Source organism: Giraffa tippelskirchi, chromosome 11 (genome assembly GCF_054371585.1).
Source record: "Giraffa tippelskirchi isolate mGirTip1 chromosome 11, T2T-mGirTip1v1.2.pri, whole genome shotgun sequence".
Classification (NCBI taxonomy): domain Eukaryota; kingdom Metazoa; phylum Chordata; class Mammalia; order Artiodactyla; family Giraffidae; genus Giraffa; species Giraffa tippelskirchi.
The window spans coordinates 91,679,804-91,699,616 of NC_137285.1; the positions used below are offsets into that span (position 1 = coordinate 91,679,804).

Sequence of the window (19,813 nt, forward strand, 5' to 3'; positions counted from 1 at the left end):
GTGAGATGCAGCCTTTAGAGCCCTTTCATATACCTTTGAGATTCAATTCTATTTTGTCTGATACTAAGATTCATGACTTCTGCTTTCTGTTTGTATTTTGCTTAGTATAGTTTTGTTGATTCATTTACTTTTAACTTTTCTGGATTACCCTGTTTAAGATTGTTGAAAGATAAACAGGCATATTAAAAAATTGAAGTTTATTTATGTAAAATACTATTCAAACATGGCAGAATTAAGTCTAGTAGAAAGCACCCTAGGCAAAAGAGCAGACAAGTTATTGAAAGGTCACTTTCCTTTAGGAGATAATGCTGAGTTTAAAAATATATTTTAAAGATTTTACCTTTCCTTGTTTTGTGGATACATGTCAGGATAAGAGCTTTAATAAATATCAATACAGTTACAAAGGGCTTCCCCGGTGGTTCAGACAGTAAAGAATCTGTGTGTAATGCAGGAGACCTGGGTTCAATTCCTGGGTCAGGAAGATCCTCTGGAGAAGGGAATGGCTACCCACTCCAGTATCCTTGCCTAGTGAATTCCATGGACAGAGGAGCCTGGTGGGCTACAGTCCATGAGGTCACAAAGAGTTGGACAGGACTAAGCAACTAGGCAGACAGACACAAAGTTAAAAAATATCCCCGAGAGTCACATTTGGCAAATTCTTCAGTAGTCATGGGCTCACAGATTGAAGACCGTCCATTGGTAGAGAACTCGTCCCAGGAGTCAAGAGATGCAAGGGCCTCTAGCTTTAGCCCCAGGGGATCACAGTCAAGGGTGCTGGAGACTCTGGTCTCTGCAGCTGGTGTCAGACTCTTAAAGGCATAAGAGTGGTCCAGCCTTACCACCTCACTCAAGTTCATGGGGGCCCTGCAGTTCCCAGCAGCGTCTCCGGGGAACGCGGTCAGAGCCTCGCTGACGTTGGGAGGAATCAAGGGGGCGCCGTCGAGGACACCGGCTGCAACACTCTCCAAAGATCGCAGGCACGGGCCAGGGTGCATTGGATTTCCAGGATCCAAAGGGGGACCCAAGGGTTGAAGATCAGGAGCACAGCAGCATCCGGAAGCCTTAGCAGGATGCTGGAGCCGAGGGCTCATCAAAGCAGGGCTGACCATCGACGGGGAGGCAGCAAACAGCAACTGAGCTTTGAGCTCCAGAGATGCCTGTGCTGTGTCTGAGAGGAGGCCCCTCCCAACCTGGGCCCGGACAGTCACTTCTCTGGGTCCGTCTTCCCAAGGACACTGATGAGACCCACATCTGCCATTTCTGGGGCGATCCCTGCCGGGTGGGCCTGGGGTCGGCGGTGGAGTCAGGCTCAGCTGCGGGGAGCTGCAGGCGGGGGCAGCCTCCGCGAACTGGGGGGCAGAGGAAGAACGTGTGGCCCCCGAGAGGCGCGGAGACTCAGGGCGCGCGGGAGCCCCGCGGCGGGTACCGCGGCCCGAAGCCGAAGCCGCGGGCCCGCCAGGGCGCGGTGCGCGGCGCGACCCACGGGGCCGCGGGCCGCGCGCAGCTCCGCAGGGCGCTCCGGCCTCCCGCCTGGCGATCCGTTTTGCTGTGTCTGAGCGGCAGTGACTCAGACTAGGACCTTTAAACCAAGGAGGTGGTATCTTTTCCACCTTGTTGATCCCGCAGAAGGACAACCCATCCTCGTCTGTATTCTGTAACCGAAGGAAAGAGGGTGTTTTCCGGAGGAGAAGGCTCCCTGAACCAAGTCCTGCCTCGGCCTCCAGCTCTGTGATTTGCCTCGGTTGCATATGTAAGTGCCTTGGAGACCTCCCCAGATTCACAGGCTTGAGCGCCTGGCAGTTTCTCAGTTCACAGTGGTAAAGTGTCTTCATGGAAGATTCAAAGCCAAGCCTAAAGAAAATACAGGATATTTGAAGATAAGTAGATGGCAATAGGAACTCAAGTTAAAATTGTATAGCAGTCTTAATTTCGAAATTTGAATTTAAGGGGAAAAAAAGCACACTTTTTGGTAAGAATGTAAATTTGGTGCAGCTGTGGTGCCTACTGGGCTTCCCAGGTGGTGGTAGTGGTAAAGAATTGCCTGTCAATACAGGAGAGGGTAAAGGTGTGTATAAAATGAATAAAGTCTGAGAATCGAATGTAAAACATGTGAGTATAGTTGATAACACTGTAATATATAATTGAAATTTTCTAGAAGAGTAGGAGTAAATGTTCTTACCAAAAAAAGTAAATAAGACTTCCCAGGTGGTGCAGCAGTCAAGACTCCTGGTTTCCAGTGCAGGGGGAACGGGTTCTACCGCTGGTCAGAGTACTGACATCCCACAGACTGTGTGGCACAGCCAAAAAAAAAGGAAATATATGAGGTAATTGTGTTAACTAGATGCCGGGGGTAATCCTTTCACAATGTACATCAAAAAACCACAATCAAATCTCAATATTTTATAATTTTATATGTCAATTATAGAGTAACAAAGCTGAAAATTAAAAATAATGAATTAGGGAAAATCATAAGACAGAAAAAGAGAAATATGTAACTGAACTAAAAGGAAATTAAGAAAGTTTGAAAATAAATGAGTTAAGCACTCAATTCAAGAAATTGGATGGTTTAACCTGAAAGAAATTAGGAAAAGGAAAACAAAGATATAAGCTGAAACATTTGCAAAAGAAAACATACACCCAATAGAAAAGATGACTGAAACAATTCATAGACCATTAAAAGTGTAAGACCATGAACATGAAGAATAAGTAGAAAAGTACAAGCAAATTGCAAATCATATTATGGTAAACTAGGGGATGCAGCAAAAATCTACCATGAATAGAAAGAGTGTCTATGTAAACACAAGCAGGCAAACAAAGTACAGAACACAAATTTGTACACTCTTAACTAGCATTATCCTTAATGGGTAGACATTTCAAACATTCTAATTAAAATATAATCAGTAATTTGCTTTGTTAGACAAATTACTAGAAATAAAGAGTTCAACCAAGTTTCTAGACACTGATTAGCATTCAAAATCTATAGATCATATACACCAGTTAATAATCAATTATAAAGTGAAACAGTAAAAAGATTTCAATCCCTTTAATAATAGAAATGCATAACCTCAATGAAGAAATCTAAAAATTACATGCATTTAATACTTGTACTTTAAATGCATAAATAAATGAGAATTTTATTAGGAAAAAAAAGTTGCTTTCTGATATAAAATGTCATCTTTTCCATATTTATTCTTCAAAGGAAAAAAAAGATAGTCAAAAGAGTTCTTGCTTTCTTCTAGTCTAAAATCTTAATTCCAAATGATGTTACACTACAACCTAGAAAATGTTTTCCTTGAAGGATTCAACCTTTAAATGAAACATGCTGAATTCTGTATGTCTCACTCCAATTTCAATTCAATCAGCACTGTATCCAACCCTCATATCCAACCAAAATCTCTAATTTGATTGGGCGTGTTTTTCAGAAAGTGTTAGTCCATTCAGTTGTGTCTGACTCTTTGCGAACCCATAGACAGTAGCCTGCCAGGCTCTTCTGTCCAAGGAATTTTCCAGGCAAGAATACTGGAGTGGGTAGCCATTCCCTTCTCCAGGGGATCTTCCTGACCCAGGGATCAAACTCAGGACTCCTTCAGTGCAGGCAGATTCTTTACCATCTGAACCAGGGAAGCCACATGTTTCTCAAGTCTCTTCCAATTGACTCACCCCTTGCCCAGTTCTAGAAACCCTCTTATTTCCATTGGATCAACAAATCAGGTGCTTTTTTTCCTGAAAATCTTTGCAATTTACTAAGAAAATATTAAGAAGAAAATTAACTCCACAGGTTGGAAAACTGTTTAAAAATAAAACTCAAGGAAACAACATCCCAGTGTATAATTCTCTCTTTCCATCTATGTGTATGTGCATAACTAAAGTTGCTTTTTAAAACTTGTGGTAAGAAAATAACTCTTTCCCTCAGAAGCACAAATAACACAAGTATAGGGACCTACCTTCTACCAACAAAATCCTGATTCCAACTGCAGCTATACGAGGACCCAGAGAGACACTGTTCTCCTGGCAACTGGACTCTAAATGCAGGCCCATGTCCTGATGGCTCTAGCTTTATACCTGGGAAACAGTATAATTTGATCAGCAGCAATCAATCAAAATTATGTGATTAGGGCTCTGATTGGTCAACACTTTTTTCTGTCCCTTTTTGATTTTTAAACCAATCTTACCAGGAACAAAGAAACTTGGTTAAAAGTCGAACCAAGAAAATATCCTAAGAAACAGCAAAAAGAAATTAGCAATTGGTCTAGCAGCAATTGAAGAGTACCTTATATTTAGTCTTCCCTGATGACTCATCACAAGCTGGAATCCAGATTGCTGGGAGATATCAACAACCTCAGATATGTAGACAGTGAAGTAACTCAGTCATGTCCGACTCTTTGCGACCCCACGGACTGACTATAGCCTACCAGGCTCCTCCGTCCATGGGATTTTCCAGGCAAGAATACTGGAGTGGGTTGCCATTTCCTTCTCCAGGAGATCTTCCAGACCCAGGGATTGAACCTGGGTCTCCCGCATTGTAGGCAGACGCTTTACCGTCTGAGCCACCAAGGAAGTCGCAGATATGTAGATAATACTACTCTAATGCAAGAAAGCAAAGAGGAACAAAAGGGCCCCTTGATGAGGGTGAAAAGGGAAAGGCAAAAGGCTGATTTGAAACTCAACGTTTTAAAAACTAAGATCTTGGCATCCTGTCCCACCACTTCATGGCAAATAGATGAGGGAAAAATGGAAGCAGTGACAGATTTAATTTTCTTGGGCTTCAAAATCACTGCAGATGGTGACTGCAGTCATGAAATTAAAAGATGCTTGCTCCTTGGAAAAAAGCTGTGACAAACCTAGAAGAAAAAAGTGAAAGTGTTAGTCGCTCAGTCTTGTCCATCTCTTTGTGACCCCATAGACTGTAGCCTGTCAGGATCCTCTGTCCATGGACTTCTCCAGGCAAGAATACTGGAGTGGGTAGCCATTCCCTTCTCCAGGGGATCTTCCTTACCCAGAAATCAAACCTGGGTCTTCCCCATTGCAGGCAGATTCTTTACTGCCTGAGCTACCAGGGAAGCCTCAGGGTCGGGGCTAGACAGTGTACTAAAAAGCAGAGACATTACTTTGCGAACAAAGGCCCATATAGTCAAAGCTATGACTTTTCCAGTAGTCATGTACAGATGTGAGAGTTGGACCATAAACAAGGCTGAGCACCAAAGAATTGATGCTTTCAAATTGTGGTGCTGGAGAAGACTCCCGAGAGTCCGTTTGGACAGCAAAGAGATCAAACCAGTCAATCCTAAAGGACGTCAACCCAGATGCCCAGATTGCTGGTAAAGCATCACTTCTGATGTATCCACCTGGCTGTCCCAGGAAGAGGTTAGCACTTGCAGCAGTAGACTGCGTAAAGATTGCCTTCACCAACAGATGGGACCACGTAAACCACAGAAAGCCTGAACAGAACAAAGCAGAAGGGCAACTTTACTCTCTCTGCTGAGCAGACACATCCATTTGCCTGCTGTGGGACACTTGACATGGGCACTCCTGGTCCCCAAGCTTTTGAACCCAGAGCCAGGTCATATTCCTGGTATACCATGTTGCAGATGATCCATCTGACAGACCTGGGGATGTCTTGTACTGAGTAAACAGATTCCTCTAATAAGAGCTATATGCATCTCCTATCAGTTTTACTAATCTGAAGAACCCTGACAAAATGATGTAAAAAAAATTAAAAGGAATTACAGTCTAGAAGCTTTTCATCATACATGAAACTGACAATGAGTTAGTATCCTGAATATCACATAAGTCCTACATAGCAACAACAAAATATAGTCAAACCAAGAAAAAATTGGGCAGAGCCTTAGGCCATTCACAATGGAGGAAATCCAAATGGCAATCAACACAAGGTGTGCAGTATCACTAGTAGTCAGGGAAAAGCAATGAAATGCTATCCGTTGCCCATTTAGATTAGGTCTGACAATGTAAAATGTGGGTCAAGATGTGGAGAAACCAGAACCCTCCTGTACTGCCAACAGTGATGGAAATCGGATGGTAATCCAACTTTTCCTAAAAAGTTCAAAATGAGCATAAATACAAACCAGTAATCCTAGATACAAAACTGTTGTGTAAAAAGCACTGTTTGAATTCACAAAGGTTTGTAAATTATCATATTGCCTATCAGCAGCACAATGAATACAATTTAAAAAATTAAACCAATCTAGTTGACTCTGTTGAACTGACTAGGATCTATATATAATAATTTAGATCTTGTAGCTGTAATGTTGAGTTTTTAAAATGTTTGTTTAGTATTTTTGGCTGCACTGGGTCTTCGTTGCCGCACGGGCTTTCTCTAGCTGCTTCTCTTCATCGCCCCGTGCAGGCTTCTCGTTGGGCAGGTTTCAGTATTGGGGCACATGGGCTTCGTTGCCCCGTGGCCTGTGGGATCTTCCCAGACCAGAGACTGAACCCATGTTCTCTGCATTGCAAGGCAGATTCTTAACCGCTGAACAACCAGAGAAGTCCCTGTAACACTGACAGCTTAAAGAGGTGATGGTGAGGATACATTGACAAAACCATGTGAAACATACTGCTTTTGATGTCCTAGACTTCTGTCTATACACTTGATGAATATACTTTGAACTTGTGATTGTTATTTCTCAGAAGTGGAGAGGAGCCTAAAAGAGATCATGGCAATGAGAACAAAGGTGGTTCTTCTTGCTTGTATAAAATTTTCATTGTCTTGTTTTTCCAAGATTAAGTTTAGCAAAAACCTATTGGACATGGAGAAACAGCTGGTTATGGGCATCCTGTCCTGAGAAGAGCAGTCCAGATTGAGAGTGTCCAAATTGAACGTGTCCATCCACATAAAGTCAAATAGAATTTTTAATAGAATCACTTGATGAGTCCCATTCATTACCACTCCCAACTCCTGATCCTTTCAAGATTAATTATTTTAATTTAAATGTAATCGTTGATGTGCAATGTTACGTTAGACTCACATGTACAGCGAAGTGAATGTTATACATGTTTTTTCAGATTATTTTTCTTCATGTTATTTCAAGCTATTGAATATAGTTCCCTGTGTGTGAGTCCTCAGTTGCTTCAGTCATGTCCAACTCTTTGTGACCTTATGGACCGTAGCCTGTCAGGCTCCTCTGTCCATGGGATTCTCCAGGCAAGAATACTGGAGGGGTTGTCATACCCTTCTCCAGGGCATCTTCCCAATCCAGGGATCGAACTCACACCTCTGAGCATCCTGCATTGCAGGCAAATTCTGCAGTACAGTTCCAGGTACTATGCAGTAAATCTATTTTATGTACAGTTGTGTGTGTCTTTAATCCCAAACCCCTAATTCATCCCTCTCCTGCTCCTTTTTCCACTTTACTAGCCACAAGTTTGTTTTCTGAGTCTGTTTCTGTTTTGTATATAGATTCACTTGTATTGCTTTTTTATATTACACATGTGATATATTTGTCTTTCTCTGTGTGTCCACTTAATATGATCTTCTCTAGGTCCATCCATGTTACTGCAAGTGACAATATTTCATTCTTTTGTGCCTGAGTAATAGTCTATTGTGTGTATATGTATGTATATACATACACCACTTCTTTAACCTTTCATCCGTTGATGGGAATTGGATTGTTTCCCTGTCTTGTGTGCTTAGTTGCTCAGTCGTGTCAGACTATTTGCAGCCCCACGGACTGCATCCTGAAAGGTTCCTCTGTCCCTGGAAATTATCCAGGCCAGAATACTGGAGTGGATTGCCATGCCCTCCTCCAGGGGATCTTTCCAACCTAGGGATTGAACCCGGGTTTCCAGCATTGCAGGCGGATTCTTTACCAGCTGAGCCGCGAGGGAAGCCCTGTCTTGGCTATTGTAAATAGTGCTATTATAAACACTGGGGTGCACGTATCTTTTCTAATGAGTTTTTCTCTTTTCTGGATATATGCTAAAGAGTGAGATTGCTGGATCATATGGTAGTTCTGTTCTTGTTTTTTTTAAGGAACTTCCATACTGTTCTCCATAGTGGGTGAAGCACTTTACATTCCCACCAAAAGTGTAAGAGGGTTACACTCTCTCCAGCATTTATTATTTGTAGATATTTTGATGATGGCCATTCTGACAGGTGTGAAGTGATCTCATTGTGGTTTTGAATGGCATTTCTCTAATAAATAGAGATGTCGAGCTCTTTTCTTGTGCCTGTTGGCCATTTGTATGTCTTCTTTGGAGAAATGCCTACTTAGGTCAGGAAGACTAATTTAGGAACCAGTATATTGGTAAAGATAAACTGTAATTTTTATATTTCTTATCTTCATTGGGCAAGGAAAATTTTAAGTATGAAAGTGAGTGAAAAACATAAGGAGTACAATGGGAGCAATATTTTCTGAAAATTGCTTTTGTTTCTTTTCCTTCAAAACTCCCAATTTTGTTAGCTTAGGTTTTCCAGGATATGCATCTACGGGGGAAGAAATTGTAATATTCCTGAAATATAGCAAGGAGAATTTCAGCTTCTAAAATTTAAAATAGCAATATGAGCCAGGCTCACAGAGACTTTTCAGAGTCCCTATTCCTCTTCAGTACTGTATCCAGAACTTTCCTGCATTAAAGGGCCAAAATCCCTCATTACTGCACTTACTTATCACATGAAAGTTTACTCCCTGCTCATAAAGATCTGCTCTAGTCCTGCTGCTTTCTAGGGCTGCTTCCTTCCAAGTAATCCCAGTCTGCATCCATCCTGTGGTTCCACTATCTCAAAATAAGCCTTAATCATCTTGTCAGCCAAGCATCTTACTACCATCCCCCACTCTGCCTCGGTCCATGAGTTCAGTCTCTCAGCTTCAATTTTCAACAGAGCATGCTACCGCAAAGTCGCCTAGCTGCATGGTGATAGGAATGAAACATGGGCTTGGGCTTTTGTGCATGCTCAGTCACTTCAGTCATGCCCAACTCTTTGCAACCCTGTGGACTGTAGCCCACCAGGCTTCTCTGTCCACGGGTTTCTCCAGGCAAGAATACTGGAGTGGGTCGCCATGCCCTCCTCCAGGGGATCGAACTTGCGTCTTCTGCATTGCAGGCTTATTCTTTACCGCTGAGCCACTGAGGAAGCCCTATGGGCTTTTGCTACTCCTCAATTAGAACTTCAAACAAGCCTTACTTTTTCATGACTCCAGCCTTTAGTTTTATATGGTGCTTCAAATTCCAAAGTCTTACTGAAATTCTCTGGGGCAGAGCAGGAGGGAAGAGAGATGTGGTTTGTATCTCTGAAATGTTTCCTTCTGCATCCAAACTATCATTTTCAATTTCCAGGAGTGATTCTGAGTATGACCACTTCTGTACATTTTCATAATTAGGGCCTAACTCAGTAACCATCAACTCTCACCTGTACTATTTAGATGTTGTAACTACATTCTGGACTTCCCAGGTGTCTCAGTGGTAAAGCATCCACTTGTCAATGCAGGAGACTTGGGAAATGGCAACCTACTCCAGTATTCTTGCTTGGAAAATCCCATGGATGGAAAAGCCTGGCAGGCTCCAACCCATGGGGTCGCAAAGAGTCGGACATGACTGAGCATTCATACACCCACAACTACATTTTCCTGCCCCCACATGGTCCCCAGAATAACGAAGGTGATTATTTAAATTTGTAAATGATATGTCAAGTGCTGTTTTAAACTTCCAATGACTTCTCATTTCAAGTTGAACAAACTCAAATACTTAACATGAGCTACAAGGTCCTACATACCCCAGATCCTGCCTCCCCCTCTCTCTGCCCCAAACACAAAGGAGTGTGCAAAAACTTTCTATCCTGCAAAAACAACACCAAGCTCGATGGTAGGTCTGTTACACTGCTGTTTCTTCCAAGTGGAAATCAGCTCCAGACCTCCCTTCTTGTCATTTGGGACTGGGAAATGTCTCCTGCTCTAGGAAGTATTTCCCCACTACTCAAACTAGACTTTCATAGCTTCACAGAATGTATGCCCACTTGAAATTGTCTTGTTCATTTATGTGTGGATTCATTTATTGGGATGTATCCATGACTTAACCATGTGAAATAGACACACAGCATTGAAAAGGCAGTGGAGAGTTAGATTTTCAGATGATGGTATTTTTTATCCTATGTTGGCTCATCTCTCCTAGCAACTTGGGTCAGACAAGTACCAGGTGATTTCCACCAAGTCATCAACCTTAAGATATGGCTGCAAACCAAATCCCCCAACCCAGCCAGTCAGCCAGAACCCAACAATCAATCCCAAACTCATTCATCAACGCCACACAATGCAACAAGCTCATAAAAAATAACTTTTGCTTGAAATGTTTTGATAGAATTATTCAGAAAGTGCCTAAACACCTCTCAAATGACTGAATGAGCAACACCAGAAATCAAGTCAGATGTTAACATCCTAGTTACCTTTAATATAGTTGCAAACAAATACTGGCAGAGAACACTTTTCCAATACATCAAAGACTCAAAAACCCAGTACACTTCCAGCGGCAACACAGGAGGGATCCTCCTGCAAGACTAATGACCTGCTAATATCCAAAATTCTGAAATGTAAGTGTTGACCAGTCTCGAGAATCGTCCACACCCAAGAGCAGTGGGGTACAAAGGCTTCCCCCAAGAGCAATCATACTCGGAGGCCTTAGCAAGACGTTGGAGCCCACGGGCTGGGTTGTTCCATCCAGGGTCCCTCTGCAGGGCAGGGCTGCGTCTCAGATCTGAGTCTTTGGAGAGGCTCCTCTTCGCCGGGGTCAGACAGTCAGCTCTGGAGTACCCTTTTCCCGAGGACGACGACGAGAACCACATCTGCCAGTTGGGTGGTGATCTAGGGCGGATGGATCTGGCGTCCGCGGAGGGGTCTGGAGCAGCTCCTGAGAGCTGCAAGCGGAAGCCGCCCCAGACTGGGAGACGGAGGAAGGACCTCGGGCCGGCGAGAGGCGCGAGGATGCAGGACTCCCTGGGGCGCTGCGGCGGGTCCCGCGGCCTGAAGTCCCCCGCCGAAGGGGTCGCGGGACGCAGTGAGGCTGGTGGTGCCCGTGGCCGAGCCCGGTTCCCCAGGGCGAGAGCACCTCCCTCCAGGCGCTCAGCTCCCGGCCACCCGGCGCCGCGGCCTCGGCGTGGTTCACCACCGCCCGGTCCTGCCCGCGTTTCCACAGCTCATAGCGCTCAGGCTGCAGGATGCGCACGAAGGCGTCCATGGAGAAGGCCACCTGCGCCTCGCCGCAGCTGCACTGCGAGGCCGCTTTGCCATAATCGATCCAGCGCGGGGTGGCGAAATTGATGGCCTCGGCGCAGTTGAAGCCGTGGTTGAAGCCCGAGTGGTAGCCGTAGGGGAAGGTCACCATGAACTCGCCCGCCTCCTGCGTGACCCGCCCGAAGGGGATGCCGTTGTCCCGGAGCACCGTGGGCGAGATGAGCGCCGCCTTGTGCCGCAGGAAGGCCGCGCAGCCCCGCGAGCTGCCCGGGAAGAGCTCGCCGGCCAGGCGTTCCAGGCGCCGGCCGTGCTCAGGCGGCACCGCGTACCAGGTCTTGGGCTCCCCGAAGTGCAGGAAGTTGATGCTGTAAAGGTCCATGTCCTCCGTGTGCCAGGCGAAGGCGGTCTTCCACATGCCGAAGTACAGGTAGGGGGTGTTGACGCCCTCGATGACCACCCCGCACTCCTGCTCCAGCAGGTCCTGAATGGTTCCCAGGTGGCCCAGGTTCCACTGCTTCGTGTTTTCATCAAATAAAGAGCCACTGATGTCCGCGCCGTATATTGGGGACTCGTACAGGCGGGTTTTCCAATATTTTCGCTCCAATTCCTCAAAATCGGAGTAGAATGGAGTCTGATACTTTTTCGTATTTGCTAAGTGGCGGTACTCTGCCACGGTCATGGCTTTCTTCTTTTTGTGGTATTGAGTAAACACACCTGCCCCCCCGGAGACCACCTGCTGGAGCGGAGAGGCTATTAAGATGTCATCGATATCGTCGTAGGTCTGTCGGGCTTTCCATTCCTTGGGTGGAACTATCTTAGCCAAGCCTGCTCGGTGGGCCCCTTGCGATTCTATGTAAGCAATGTATTTGTTGAAATCAGCATATTCTTCCGTGGTTGGGTGGAAGGTCATGATCTTACAACTTGGGTTCTGGGCACCAAAGTGCTTAGACTCCATGGCTACAATATAATCAGCAGTGGCCTCTTGGGTTCTTAGGTATGCTGTGGATACCTGAGAGTGTTAGGGAGTAACCTCTTCCCTATACTTTATTTTTAGAAAGTTTTGCTGTATCTGAGGGGCAGTGACTCAGACTAGAACTTTTAAACCAATGAGGTGGTATCTTTTCCAGCTTGTTGATCCACCAGAAGGACAGTCCACCCTTGCCTGTATTCTGTAGCCAAAGGAAAGAGGGTACTTCCCAGAGGGGAAGGCTCCCTGAATCAAGTCTTGCCTCAGTCTGCAGCCCTGTGACTTTCTTTGGTTGGGGATGTCAGTGCCTCTGAGGCCTCTCCGAATTCACAGGCTTGAGTGCTTGGCACTTTCTCAGCTCACTGTGGCAAAAAGTGTCTTCATGGAAGTTTCAAAGCCAAACCTAAAGAAAATACAGAATATCTGAAGATGAGTAGATGACAAAAGGAACTGATTAAACACAAAATTTTATAGCAATCTTAATTTCAAAATTTGAATATAAGGGCAAAAATATATTTTTTAAACAGAAATGTAAATTGGTGCAGCTATGGTACATACTGGAGAAGGCAATGGCACCCCACTCCAGTACTCTTGCCTGGAAAATCCCATGGACGGAGGAGCCTGGTGGGCTACAGCCCATGGGGTCGCTAAGAGTCGGACACGACTGAGCGACTTCACTTTCACTTTTCCCTTTCATGCACTGGAGAAGGAAATGGCAACCCACTCCAGTATTCCTGCCTGGAGAATCCCAGGGACGGGGGAGCCTGGTGGGCTGCCATGGGGTCGCACAGAGTCGGACACGACTGAAGCGACTTAACAGCAACAGCCTCCAAAGAAGAAAGCAAAATCATATGCATTTAATACTTGTACTTTAAATGCATAAAATGAGAATTTTACCAGGGGAAAAAAGTTGCTTTCTAATATAAAATGTCTATTTCATCTTTGTATTTTAAAGGATAAACACCAAAAAAGTGCTTGCCTTCTGCTATTCTAAAACCTTAATTCCAAGTGAGGAAACACTACAACCCAGAAAATGGTTTCCTTGAAGAATTCAGCCTCTAAATAAAAAGGTTGTGCTCAAAGTCTGGCTCTATCTGTCCCACCTCAGTTTCAGCTCAATCAGCACCACCCTAATTCTAATATCCTCATATCCAATCAAAGTCTTTAATTTGATCCACACATTTTTCAAGTTCCTTCTAATTGACTCACTCCTTACCCAATTCTAGAAACCATCTTATTTCCATTGAATCCCAATTAACTAAATGAAGTGCTTATTCCTGAAAATCTTTGTGATTTTTACAAAAAAAAAAAAAATTAAGAAAAAAATTAGCTCCATTTGTCAGAAAATAGTTTAATAATAAAAACACAAGGAAATGATATCCCAATGTATCTCTCTCTATATATATATATATTATATATATATATATATACATAGTAACTTTTAAAAACGTGTAATAGAAAAATACCTCTTTTGCTTAAAAGCACAAATAGAAATAAAATGACATACCTCTGATCAACAAAATCCTGATTCCAACTGGAGCTATTCAAGGATCCAGAGAGACAGTGTTCTCTCAGCAGCTGGTCTCCAAATGCAGACCAATGTCCTGATGGCTCTGGCTTTATACCTGGGCAAAGGTATAATTTGATCAGGACCAATCAACAGTAATCATGGGATGAGGGCTCTGATTGGTCAGCCCAGGTAGTCTGTGCCCTTCTGATTTTTGTTTTGTTTTTTTTTTTTTTTTATAAATTTATTTATTTTAGTTGGGGGCTAATTACTTTACAATATTGTAATAGTTTTTGCCATACATTGACATGAATCAGCCATGGGTTTACATGTGTTCCCCTTCCCGGACCCCCCACCCACCTCCCTCCCCATCCCATCCTTCTGGATCATCCCATTGCCCCGGCCCTGAGCCCTTGTCACATGCATCGAACATGGAATGGTGCTCTGTTTCACATATGACAATACACATGTCTCAATGCCATTCTCCCAGAACGTCCCACCCTCACCTTCTCCCTCAGAGTCCATAAAATTGTTCCATGCATCTGTGTCTCTTATTCTGTCTCGCATATAGGGTTATCGTTACCATCTTTCAAATTACATATATATGCATTAGTATACTGTATTGTTGTTTTTCTTTCTGGCTTACTTCACTCTATAATGGGCTCCAGTTTCATCCATCTCAGTAGAACCGATTCAAATGTATTTTTTTTAATGGCTGAGTAATATTCCATTGTGTATATGTACCACAGCTTCCTTATCCATTCGTCTGCTGATGGACATCTAGGTTGCTTCCATGTCCTGGCTATTGTAAACAGTGCTGCGATGAACATTGGGGTACACGCGTCTCTTTCAATTCTGGTTTCCTCGGTGTATATGCCCAGCAGTGGGATTGCTGGGTCATATGGCAGTTCTATTCCCAGTTTTTTAAGGAATCTCCACACTGTTCTCCATAGTGGCTGTACTAGTTTGCATTCCCACCAACAGTGTAAGAGGGTTCCCTTTTCTCCACACCCTCTCCAGCATTTACTGCTTGTAGACTTTTGGATAGCAGCCATTCTGACTGGTGTGAAATGATACCTCATTGTGGTTTTGATTTGCATTTCTCTAATAATGAGTGATGTTGAGCATCTTTTCATGTGTTTGTGATTTTTGAACCAATCTAACCGAGAACTGAGAGGTTGAAAATTATAGGAGGGGCACTTCCCTGGTGGCTCAGACGGTAAAGAATCTGCCTGCAATGCGGGAGTCCCGAGTTCGATCCCTGGGTTGGGAAGATCCCCTGGAGAAGGAAATGGCAACTCACTCCAGTATTCTTGCCTGGGAAACCCCAAGGATGGAGGAGCCTGGCGGGCTACACTCCATGGGGTCGCAAAGAGCTGGACATGACTGAGTGAACACAACAAATTCAAGCAGCTCTAGGTTACTCACTATACCATCGTGGTTATCCAGGCCTTTAAGACCTTTCTTGCATGTTCTTCTGTGTATTCTTTCCACTTCTTAATTTCTTCTGCTTCTATTAGGTCCTTACTGTTTCTGTCCTTTATTGTGCCCATCCTTGCATTAAATGTTCCCTCTCTATCTCCAGTTTTCTTAAAGAGATCTCTAGTTTTTCTGATTCTATTGTTTTCCTCTATTTCTTTGCATTGGTTATTTAGGAAGACCTTCCTATCTCTCTCTCCATGCTATTCTCTGGAACCCTGCATTCAGTTGGGTATATCTTTCCCTTTATCCCTTGCCTTTCACTTCTCTTTCCTCAGCTATATGTAAAGCCTCCTCAGACAACCACTATGCCTTCTTGCATTTCTGTTTCTTTGGGATGGTTTTGGTCATTGCCTCCTGTACAATGTTATGAACCTCCATCCATAGTTCCTCAGGCACTCTGTCTACCAGATCTAATCCCTCAAAACTATTTCTCACCTCCACTGTAAAATCATAAGGAAATTGATTTAGGTCATATTTAGGTATATGGCCTAATGGTTTTTCCTACTTCAATTTAACCCTGAATTTTGCAATAAGGAGCTCATGATATGAGCCACAGTCAGATCCAGGTCTTGTTTTTACTGATGATAAGGGCTTCTTCATCTTTGGCTGCAAAGAATATCATCAAATCTGATTTCGGTATTGACCATCTGATGATGTCCATGTCTAGAGTCATCTCTTGGATTGTTAGAAAAGGATGTTTGCTATGACCAGCATGTGCTCTTGACAAAACTCTGTTAGCCAATGCCCTGCTTCATTTTGTACTCCAAGGCCAAACTTGCCTATTATTCCAGTTATCTCTTAACTTCCCGCTTTTGCATTCCAATCTCCTATGATAAAAAGGACATCTATTTTTGATGTTAGTTCTAGAAGGTCTTGTAGGTCTTCATAGATCTGGTCAATTGAAGCTTCTTTAGCATTAGTGGTTGGGACATAGACTTGGATTACTGTGATACTGAATGGTTTGCCTTGGAAACAAACAGAGATCATTCTGTCATTTCTGAGGTTGCACCCAAGTACTGCATTTCAGACTCTTCTGTTGACTATGAGGGCTACTCAGTTTTTTTCTATGGGATTCTTGCCCACAGTGGTATATCTAACAGTCATCTGAATTAAATTAGCCCATTCCCATCCATTTTATGTTGGGTCATATGGTAGCTCTATTATTTTAGTTTTTTTAAAATACCTCCTTACTGTTCTCCATAGTGGCTGCACCAATTTACATTCCCCCTCAAGGTGTAAGAAGGCTCCCTTTTATCCATACCCTCTGCAGCATTTATTTGTATACTTTTTGAGATGGCCATTCTGACAGGTGTGAGGTGATGTCATTGTGGTTTTGATTTGCATTTCTCTAATAATTAGCAGTGTTGAGAATCTTCATGTGCCTATTGGCCATTTGTATATCTTCTTTGGAGAAATGCCTACTTAGGACAAGAAGACTAATTTAGAAACCAGTTTATTGGTACAGCTAACCTGTGTACTTAATACTGCTTGTCCTGATTGGGCAAGGAAAATTTTTAATTTTTTTAAGAAAGTGTAACACTTTTTTTTAAAGATTTATTTATTTTATTTATTTATTTTTGCTTGTGTTGGGTCTCCATTGCTGCACAAGCTTTCCCGTAGTTGCGGCAAATGGGGGCTACTCTCCAGTTGCGGTGCCCAGGCTTCTCTTGTTGCTCAGTACAGGCTCTAGGGCTCACGGGCTTCAGTGGTTGCGGTTCCTGGGCTCTAGAGCACAGACTCAATAGTTATGGCGCACGGGTTCGCTTGCTCCAAGGCATGTGGGATCTTCCCGGATCAGAAATTGAACCCAAGTCTCCTGCGTTATCAAGCAGACTCTTTACCACTGAGTCATCAGGGAAGCCTGGGAAATATATATTTTTTTTAAGTGTGAAAGTAACTGAGTGAAAACATAAGGAGTACAATGGGAGCAATATTTTCTGAAAATTGCTCTTGTTTCTTTTTCTTCCAATCCCCCAATTTTGTTATCCTAGGCTCTCCGGGACATATATATGCCAGGGAGGAGACTGTGATATTCCTGAAATATAACAAGGAGAACTTCTGTTTCTAAAATTGAAAATAGCAATATGAGCCATGTCTTCATAGAGACTGTTCAGAGTTCTTTTCTCTGCACTACCATACCCACAACTGACCTATATTAAAGGGCCAAAAACCCCCAACATCTCAGTCACTAAAAGTTACCCCCCCCCCCCCCGCGCTCATAGAAGATCTACTATTATGGTCCAAGTGCTCTCTAGGGCTGCTACCTGCCCAGTAATTCCAGTCAGCTTCCATCCTGTGGTTCCACCATCTCAGTACAGGACTTAATCATCTTTTCAGCCAAGCATTTCACTGCCATCCTCCATTGTGCCTGGAATCCCTAAGCTCAGTTTCTCTTTGTGTGTGTGTGTGTGTTTGCAGTAGTTTATTCATATTTTGTCACAAATGGCCGGGGAGGGGGTGCCGTACTCCTCCAGGCAACATAGAAAATAGGTCCAAGAGACTGGGTAGGCTGAGGTTGGGGCAAGTGGGGACAGGAAGGGGTCTGGAGAGAGAGCCTGGGGGACGGGAGAGGGCAGACTAGGGGTGGGGCTGCCCCCGTGCTGAGCCTGCTCATTACCGGTGTGGGTATCCCCCCACCTGCAGGGGGCGCCTCAAGGTAGGGGGTGGCAGGGGCGGCCCAGAACTTCCAGGGTCAAGCCCTGCCCCCTGGCAGGGCCTAAATTCCCCCTGAAGCGGACAAGGCCGGAGGTCCCACCCCTTCCAGGACTGACTGCCATGGCCACAGGCTGGCAGAGGAGCTCCTGCCCCTGTTGAGAGCTCTGCCTAGCCCTAGTCCAAGGGGAGGGGGCTCTGAAGGCGGGAAGTCCCCGCAGCAGCAGTTTGGGGGGTGGAGAGGAGGCTGGGGGCACCAGTGCCCCCTCCCTTCCCAGGGCTGAGGCCTCTGCGGCCCAGGGGCAGGGCTGGAGGTGCACAGGCGTCCGGTCTGTTCTGGGCTCGCTCCCTGGCCGGCTTCCCCCTTAGAAACTCACCAACGTATAAACCAGACGGCACAGCTAATAGAAGAAGGAGAGCAGGTAGGAGGCGAGTTTGCACCAGGACTCCTTCTGGCGGTAGTTGAGGACGTCAGCATTCACGATGGAGACGGCGTCATACGTGACCTCAGAGCCGTCTGCAGGGCGGTGGGAGTACCTCCAGAGTTGGTAGAAGAGGAGGGGGATGTTGAGGCCCAGGGTCACCCACTCAGCTGCACACAGAAACGTCAGACAGAATGAGGCCGTGGATGGAGTATTCTGGGACCACCAGCTTCCTCAGGAGGCAGCAAATGCGTTCGATATTTTTTAAACGCTCGTGTGTCCGCGCTGGGTTGCCCTAGTCGATGGGGTTCTTGAAGTCAGTCCACAGCTCGTCAAAGGCTATGATGTGCCAGGTGACAAAGATGAGGGAGGCGCACAGCACCAGGGTGGGCATGCAGCAGAACGCGGCGAAGGCGAACGCCGTGGCCTCCGGGCCCAGGGGGCGCCAGCGCGGACCCGGGCGCAAGGGGACGCCCCCCCGCGGCCCGCGCTTAGGGCCGCCCGGGCATGGCCTGCAGGGCTCGGGCGCAGGCCAGTGGGCTCGGGGGGCGCGTCCACTGCCGGCTCCCCGGGCCCCGATCGCTCATGCTGCCCAGTTTCTCAATTTCACTTTTCCACAGAATACACTACCACAAATTTGCCTCGCTGCATGCTGACGGGAATGAGACGTGAGCTTTTGCTACTCCTCAATCAGAACTTGAGAGAAGCCTTACTTGTTCATGACTGTTCCCTTTCGCTTTACATGGTGCTTCAAATTCCAAAGTCTTCTGGAAATTCTGTGGGGGCAGAGCTGGAGGGAAGAGAGATGTGCTTTGTATCTCTGAAATGTTTCCTTCTGCATCCAGTTTTCAAAATTTATTCCATTTGGGCACATCTGTGCATTTTCAACACTAAGGCCTGAGTCAATACCTATCAACTCTCACCTGTTTCGGGACTTCCCTGGTGGCTCAGACAGTAAAGAATCCACCTGCAATGTAGGAGACACGGGTTTGATCCCTGGGTCAGGAAGATCCCCTGGAGAAGGGAATGGCAACCCACCCCAGTATTCTTGGAGAATTCCTTAGACAGAGGAACCTGGTGGGCTACAGTCCATGGGGTTGCAAAGAGTTGGACACGACTGAGCGACTAACTCTCACTTGTTTTAACTATTTCTCTTGTCCCCACGTGGTCCACAAAACAATGGAGGTAGTTATTTAAATATGCAAATTGTATCATGTCAAGTGCTGTTTTAAACTTCCAAAGCCTTCTCATTTCAAGTTGAATAAACTCAAATACTCATCATGAGCTACAAAGTCCTATATACTGTACACCCTGTCTCTCCCCTTTCTATGCCCCAGACACAAAGGAGCTTTCTTTCTATCTCTGCAAAAACAACATCCCCAAACTCTGTGTTATATCTGTTACACTTGATGTTTCTTCCAAGTGGAAATCAGCTCTGGACATCCCTTCTTGTAATCTGGGACTGGGAAAGGTCTCCTGCTCTAGGAAGTATTTCCTGACCACTTGAACCAGACTACCCATTCCGCTGTCTCATCCCCACCCCCCTTTCATTGCTTCACAGAACATATGCCCACTTGAAATTCTTGTTCATTTATGTGTGGATTCA

General features: G+C 45.0%; 1 protein-coding gene and 1 pseudogene across 1 annotated transcript; both read right to left on the reverse strand.

Moving 5' to 3' along the window:
- Positions 1 to 10,365: 10,365 nt before the first annotated feature.
- Positions 10,366 to 19,174, reverse strand: LOC145527437 (lysine-specific demethylase 4D-like). Its single transcript, XM_081545473.1, has 4 exons — positions 19,131 to 19,174; positions 18,163 to 18,997; positions 13,652 to 13,769; positions 10,366 to 12,547 (listed from the first exon to the last, which is right to left on the reverse strand). The coding sequence occupies exon 4, from the start codon at positions 12,130 to 12,132 to the stop codon at positions 10,735 to 10,737; it is 1,398 nt and encodes a 465-aa protein (XP_081401599.1). The 5' UTR covers positions 12,133 to 12,547; positions 13,652 to 13,769; positions 18,163 to 18,997; positions 19,131 to 19,174; the 3' UTR covers positions 10,366 to 10,734.
- Positions 18,151 to 18,928, reverse strand: LOC145525230 (protein cornichon homolog 2 pseudogene; annotated as a pseudogene).
- Positions 19,175 to 19,813: the final 639 nt, after the last annotated feature.